This window comes from Diplotaxodon limnothrissa, linkage group LG18, assembly GCF_057381915.1.
Source record: "Diplotaxodon limnothrissa isolate DT_005_m linkage group LG18, D_limnothrissa_male_GT1.1, whole genome shotgun sequence".
Taxonomy (NCBI): Eukaryota; Metazoa; Chordata; class Actinopteri; order Cichliformes; family Cichlidae; genus Diplotaxodon; species Diplotaxodon limnothrissa.
In genome coordinates this window covers 11117676-11124598 of record NC_140613.1, presented here as the reverse complement: position 1 = coordinate 11124598, position 6923 = coordinate 11117676, and the positions used below count along the sequence as shown (strand labels likewise).

General features: G+C 42.0%; 1 protein-coding gene across 1 annotated transcript in view; it reads right to left on the bottom strand.

Moving 5' to 3' along the window:
• Positions 1 to 283: 283 nt before the first annotated feature.
• The window catches only part of LOC146613144 (rho GTPase-activating protein 29-like), a 32197-nt gene continuing 25557 nt past the window's right edge, over positions 284 to 6923 (bottom strand). Inside the window, exons 14-22 of the mRNA XM_085377783.1 lie at positions 6101 to 6267; positions 5463 to 5597; positions 4990 to 5088; positions 4223 to 4386; positions 3907 to 4095; positions 3582 to 3719; positions 3087 to 3322; positions 1900 to 2200; positions 284 to 1549 (exon numbers count right to left, since the gene is read on the bottom strand). Coding sequence (XP_085233909.1) covers positions 293 to 1549; positions 1900 to 2200; positions 3087 to 3322; positions 3582 to 3719; positions 3907 to 4095; positions 4223 to 4386; positions 4990 to 5088; positions 5463 to 5597; positions 6101 to 6267 — 2686 coding nt within the window. The 3' untranslated portion in view covers positions 284 to 292. The remainder of the gene's footprint in view (positions 1550 to 1899; positions 2201 to 3086; positions 3323 to 3581; positions 3720 to 3906; positions 4096 to 4222; positions 4387 to 4989; positions 5089 to 5462; positions 5598 to 6100; positions 6268 to 6923) is intronic.

Below are 6923 nucleotides of genomic sequence, written 5' to 3'. Positions count from 1 at the left end.
GTTGCCAGTTTTCTTTGTCATACATTTAATCAATTTATTTATTTAAAAATGTGGCAATAAACGATTGTGTTGGCATCGACATTTTGAGCGCTTAAACCAGCTGCTGTTGACTTAGACATATGAAAGAATATATTAGCACTTTTATAACACTTTTATGGTTTATTTTCACAGGTCGACATTTCCTTCCATGCTCAGCTTGATGATAAAAATCTTTTCCCCAGCATTCACTGTGATAAAGTAATATTTACAGATATCATATGAGTTTTTTTGTTTGTTTCTCCTTTTTTTGGTGTCAGACAAAATGAGCCTCTCTGTGTTCGAGCTCCTGCAGCCGCCGGGGTCGCAGTCTTTGGTAAACAGGTTTATTCTCACTAGGGCTAAGGTCGTCAGGGCTGCTAGGGGGAGGAGACTGAGGGGGTGACATGGGAGCAGAGGTTGAGACCCCAGAGTCTATGGCACTGTCAGTGGAGTCCTGAGTCTGGAGTGGCGTCTGTGTGGGGCTTTTAAGGACAGGGGACGGACACGCTGCTTCAACAGGGCTGTTGGGGAAAGACGATGAGGTGGTGGTGGTAGTAGCAGGTGATGTGGTAATGATGGTGATGTTGGTGGTGGGTGACAAAGTAATGGTAGTGGAGATGATGGTGGGGGTGGATGATAAGCTGGTGGTGGTGGCGGTAGTTAAAGTAGTATTCCAGTTTGGGAGTGTTGTAGCACGGCCGTTGTTGGAAACAGGGGGCTTGTAGAAAGTTCCAGAAGGAGGGTGCAGAGTCCTCGGTGCCCTGAGTGTTAGTGGAAGGTTTGGTGAGCTGCTAGACTCGCGGAGTGAACTCTGAGTGTCATTTTCCCTTTTGGAGGTCCAAACAGACTTGAGTGACGATGTGTAAAGGTTACTGGAGAATACGGTGCTAACGCTACTCGTCGTTGGAACCACAGACGCAGTTGTTGGGGTTGCAACATTGCTAACAGGTATCGTTGCCTTTACAGGCTGCACTCCAGAACTGGCAGATGGTAGGTTGGCCATTATCATAGCAGTCCTGGGTGTAACATCATAGTGCTTGTACTTCTTGTCCCACGTCCTCCTCTGAGTGTCAATAAAAGGAGTAATGTAGTAGGTACTAACCCTGGATGAGCCACTTTGCCGAGCCCTCTCTGGCTCTGGCATCTCCTGTATAGTTTCAGCAATGGTCTCCCGCTTAACAGAGCCTGAATCAACAACATCGCTGGTGTTTCGATTATTCCTCTCGCCGATTTGAGCTGGTGCGGGCAGGCGTTCCAGTGGCATGCTGACTGGTCGAGACGCTTGTCTGGCGCGCTGGTGGCGCAGCTGTACCTTTGGTGCCATGGTGGTGACAGAGGAGACGATGGTGCTGGGACGACCAAACACTAAGGTTGATCTCTGAACATCTCCTCCACTAGAAGCCTGGACCCCGTTGACTCTGTCCAATGTCGAGACCCCTATTTTGTGTTTTCCTGGTCGGACCTCCTGCACCTCACCCATGATGTGAGATGATGGGATGACAGATGAGTATCTTTTGTAGATTTTGGTGCTCTGAAACGATATAAACAGATTACAATAAACTAAACTGTATCTACATGTAACAAAAACACCTGAAACCTAGAGGAGGGAGAATTTTTTGTTTACTGTTTTGTATAGATGAGTTGTTTTTTTTTTTAATTGTGCCATAGAGTAATTTCTATTAAAAAAAATAAAAAAAATACTGAATCTTTTTGATTACATTAATATACTGTATTAAAGTTGATTTTATTAACACTGAACTGTTGGGAAAGATCATTTTAAAGGCACATATGGCCTCTTTTCACTTGACTGGTTACACCCTAATCACAGCATAAACAAAATGACTCAAATTTGGTTTTATGATTGCCTTAATCCCTCCTCACCTCTTTGATGTCAGTCAGGGAGGTTGAGTGTCTGCTAAGCTGTCGAATCTTCTCCTGCGGGGTAAGTCTGGGGGAGGCCTGGCCAGCGCTGCTTGTGTCAGAACTAGGTAGGAAAGATGCATCAAAGACTGTCTGAAAGTGTTTCACCAGCTGCTCCACCATCAGTGCCTGGTAGGGGTAATCCACCAGGGAGGACAGAGACACCTCTGCATCTGTATGCTGTGGCTTCACCAGTGTGGGGCCAAAGATGATGCCAAGGTTGCTCGCAGTCATCTTGTTCTCTTCGGCCTGTTCTGAGACTCTGTGGGAGTCAAAGAGTGATAACAGTTTTCATTTGAAAAAGACATCTTTCTAGGTATGGTTCAAGTATTGCTGTATCTGTTTAATGAAACACAACAAAATGAAACATAAAGCGACATTCTGTAGAGCAGCATCGGTCCCTTTATTGATCTGGATAACAAGATGTGATAATAGTTTTCAGCGAATCACCTTTGACACTGAGAATCTGAAACAACTACCAAAACCTCAACAATCATCTACATGCCAATTGCATGTTTCTGTCATGCCGTGGTCTAAAAGTCCTGCAAATCAAGTAAGAACATCAACTAAGTTAAATTAAAGTATATATATATTCTATTTAGAGTTTTATTAATGGTGGTGTAAATTTAAAGTTGCGTGTAATGAGATCGACAGAGAACTAATTTTGTGTTAGTAAGCCTGCTACTTCTGCTATGCTACAGAGAAGTCTCTGCTTCCCTTTCTGTTATGGGGAACTACACATATTATTCTAATTATGGTAAATGACCTGTATTTATATAGTGCTTTTCTAGTCCCTAAGGACCCCAAAGCGCTTTACATATCCAGTCATCCACCCATTCACGCACACATTCACACACTGGTGATGGCAAGCTACATTGTAGCCACAGCCACCCTGGGGCGCACTGACAGAGGCGAGGCTGCCGGACACTGGCGCCACCGGGCCCTCTGACCACCACCAGTAGGCAACGGGTGAAGTGTCTTGCCCAAGGACACAACGACCGAGACTGTCCAAGCCGGGGCTCGAACCGGCAACCTTCCGATTACAAGGCGAACGCCCAACTCTTGAGCCACGATCGCCCCATTAATTATGAGGAACAGACTGAATTTACACTCTGAAATAACTCGGGGTTTTGGTTTTCAGCCTTTACCTGTGTAGATGTGCGATCAGGTAGCGCAGAGTCCTGTAGTTGGCTGGGGGCAGCTGGCGGAAGAGATCTCTGATCTTAAAAATGACTCTGTTCAGCTGCATACTCGGCCCAGTCTTCTCTCTTGGCTGGTTGTTTTGAGCTTTATTATCAGCCTCTTCCACTATCACCCTCTGGCACTCTTTTGCCAAACCGATGACATCATTGTAGAATCGATAATGGATCAGTGGCTCTGGTAACTGAGTAAAACAACCAAAGTGTTTTGAGTTTCTTGTAGTGGAAAATATCAATATGCTATTAAAGTCATTTTACATGTACCCAAAAAACTAAATCCAAATGAAAGAAGCACAATAAAGTAAGGGTAAAATCTAAATGATCGACTTAACATTAACTTAACAATACTTCAGATCATAACAGCCTTTAAACATAAACAACCTTTAACTTAAGTGGCATGCTAATTCTCAATAACCTCCCAACAAGTAAGAATTTCAGGCCCACCTGTCTAAGATAGAGCTTGAGAACATTGCTGATGTCGTGAGGGGAGAGATCAGACAGCTCAACCAAGTCCTTCCCATTTTCAAACGCCTGACAGAGCTTCTCAACGCGTGATTTGGCACCATTCACACGATAAATGCCCTGTGAGATGTACACAGACCAATGCATTTTTTAATGTAACTCATAATCACAGAAAATACTTGATACATAAGTCAATGGTATTGTATTTAAGGTCACACATGAACCTTTATAGCTTTAAAACTGCAACACAATAAGAGATGAGGTAGTAAAAGTAACCATCCCTGCATCACAGGGAAAAAAGACTTACCTTGATGTTGAGGGCTCGACTCTCAATCTCAGAAGTGCACTTCTTGATTATAAAGGGGATACCATCTGGACTGTTTTTTGCTGCTTGGGCAAAATCAATACCAAACAGTTGTAGCCTGCCTTGTAGCTTTTTATGACCACACTGGATGGCGAGTGTCTCCAAACACTTCTTATGGCAGGCCAAGGAGCACTGTAAAAGACAAATGAAGCGACAGTATAATTAACTTGTGTCTTCCCTGCAGAATTGCAAAATACACTGATCCTTTATAAACACCTAATACACAAGACAATTATCACGATGAGCATATTTACTGTACCTCTTCACATTCAGCTCCATGGAAAACGACCAGACTATCACATTCTCTGCATTTAGACGGGGCTCGAAGTTTTCTTAGCTTATGGGTTTGAGCAGCTTTGGACATCTGAGCATTTCGGAAAGGACCAGGAGAACTGGAGGTCTCTGTCACCATCTCTGCCAGACCTAAAAAACAGAACCGCTGATGAGGAAAGGAACTAACTCGACAAGTGACATCATTCAGAGTTATTATTAGAAGGGAAGCTGGCATTTACTTCAAAGCAAAAAAAAACAAAAACCTAAATTGTAAGAGAATTACACTATCTTCTAGTTAGCATAATTATTTTAAAATCTGCTATTATGGTGGCTTTTTATAGTTAAATGGGCTTTCTAACCATGCACACTGAAAAATAGGTCAAATAGCTCATTGGCTGTTTAATTTCACAGTAAGAACACAATGACTGGATGAGGTCAACACAGATACAGGAAGTGTTAGCTGAAACTATCAGCCAAAACTAACACGACCTCTATCTGTGCAGTGCCACTGAGTATAAAAACATTTGATCTAAGCAAAAACCACCACAGATTTGGACTAGCAGAACACCGCCATGTGTAATACATGATAAAGAATTGTGCAATGGTCGCTAACTATTTCTCCATCCCTTTCTAGACTTCCTTGTCACAAAAAGGTATACAATGATTACCTTTCTATCCTCCTGAGCAGAAGGGTACACAGAGAGCATACAGTGACAGGAACAAAACACACCCACAATTACAAACATATCTCACCATTGTCTGAGGGGGATGGTGCCTCTCTGTCATCCAGATCGTCAGCAGAAGACATGGTCCCAGTGGAAGGAGTTCTGGGCAAACGGCGCTTAAAGTCGCCTGAACAAATGTGTACCAAAATGCTCAGTTACTATATGAAAATGTAGTTTTACCACACAAGAGCAAAATCAGGGACACTAGATAAAAACATAAGCTATACCATGCACGAGTAGATTTACTGCTGAATATTTCACAAGATAAAGTGAACAGATCACAGTAAAAGCCATATCTGTTCATCTTCTCAGATCACTTAGACTGTGTCCAATATGATAAAAGTTTTATTTTACTGTCTCGTATATTCATATTTTTTTAACCAGATCCTCAAATACTCATTTCCCTGCCTAATGTGATCATTTTCAGTTACTACTGGTCAAACACTCACAAGACCTTTATAATGAATTTATGAGACGTTTTAAAATTTAAAGTCCTCTTACCTGGACTGGCAGTGGGGGAGTCCATGGACCTTGACTCACTGCTGCCTCCAGCACTTTCTGAGTCACTGCACATCCCACCCTGGCTCCCCTGACTACTTGAGCCCCATGCTCTCAGTGGGGTCTGGTTTCTTAGAGCTGCAAAAGCACACACAGACCCACAGTCACACACAAACAGAATAACAACAGAAAATAAAGCTACATGGCAACCGCTCGTGAAGCGACATTTGTAGTGTCAGTTTTAGTTATTTTCAGAAACAAGCAGTTTACACAGATATTCCAGACTTATGGTGATTAAGCAACACACAACCCAAACTGTTTTGACTCTAGTCAAGAGAACATTTCCATGACTCAGAACACAGGGTAAGTCCCTGAGAGGTTCATATAAAGACATTCAACCTCCAGCAACAGTGCCAATCATTCTTAGCTTGTTTCTAAAATTGTGCAGTTTCTAAAATAGTACATAGCTATGTTGGATAAAGGTTTATTTTAAGACTCCCCTTTATAGCACTAATGTGACACCAAGGGGGAATTTCTGTGAATTTTCTTGTACAGACACAGACAACAACCATTCTTTTTGACCATTATACTTTCAAAGTGCATCAGCAAGTTAAATAAACTTAACATGTGTTTGAATGTACCTTGTATGTCTGTGCTGCTGCTGGACCTGTGCTCACTGATCTTTGCAGGCCGATGTATGGTACTGTCCGTTTCCTCTCCGCTCAACACGTCACAAGAGGTGGTGGATGCCTGTGACAGGTTGCCGTGGGAGGAATGATAGCTGCCCACTGACCTTTTGCTGCCAAATCTGAGAAATAAAGTTGGTATTTAAGGCTTTCAATTAGAACTTTGATTATGACTAATTGTTTTGTTTTGTTTTTAAACCCTATTGCCCTATTCAGCATTATTACATTTCAGTGTGTATCTGTCGCATTTGGACAGGACTGCTGACTCAACCCTTACTTCACCTGGCGCATAGGTTTTTTGCTTTTCTGGCTCAGAATAGAATTCCTTTGATATGTTTTTAATGCATTTAAATACAAGATTTAAGCACACTTTTATCATGCGTATACAGTCTCAGCAATATTTAGTTAGTCCAACAACTGAAAAGAATTAAGAGATCTGGCAGGGCTTTTGTAATTGCACAGCTATAAATACATGTTGATAAAAGTCATACAATTTTTGTGTGTGTGTGTGCGTTATGTGTAATTATCAAGGCTTTTTTTCAGAAGTAACTTGTGCTCTGGTAAAAACTGAAAGACAACATTAAGGAACAGAAACTGAAATTAGGCCCAGGAGCAGACGGCTACGACACATAATGTCACGTTAAAAATGCCTTTAGAGAAATGGAAGCACAAACGTAGCTAAGTACTAAGTTCACATTCCAGACAGACAGCTATTTTAGTCTGTAGCAACATCTGTAATTTACTAATAATAAGTAATGTACCAGCATCATTAATTGTT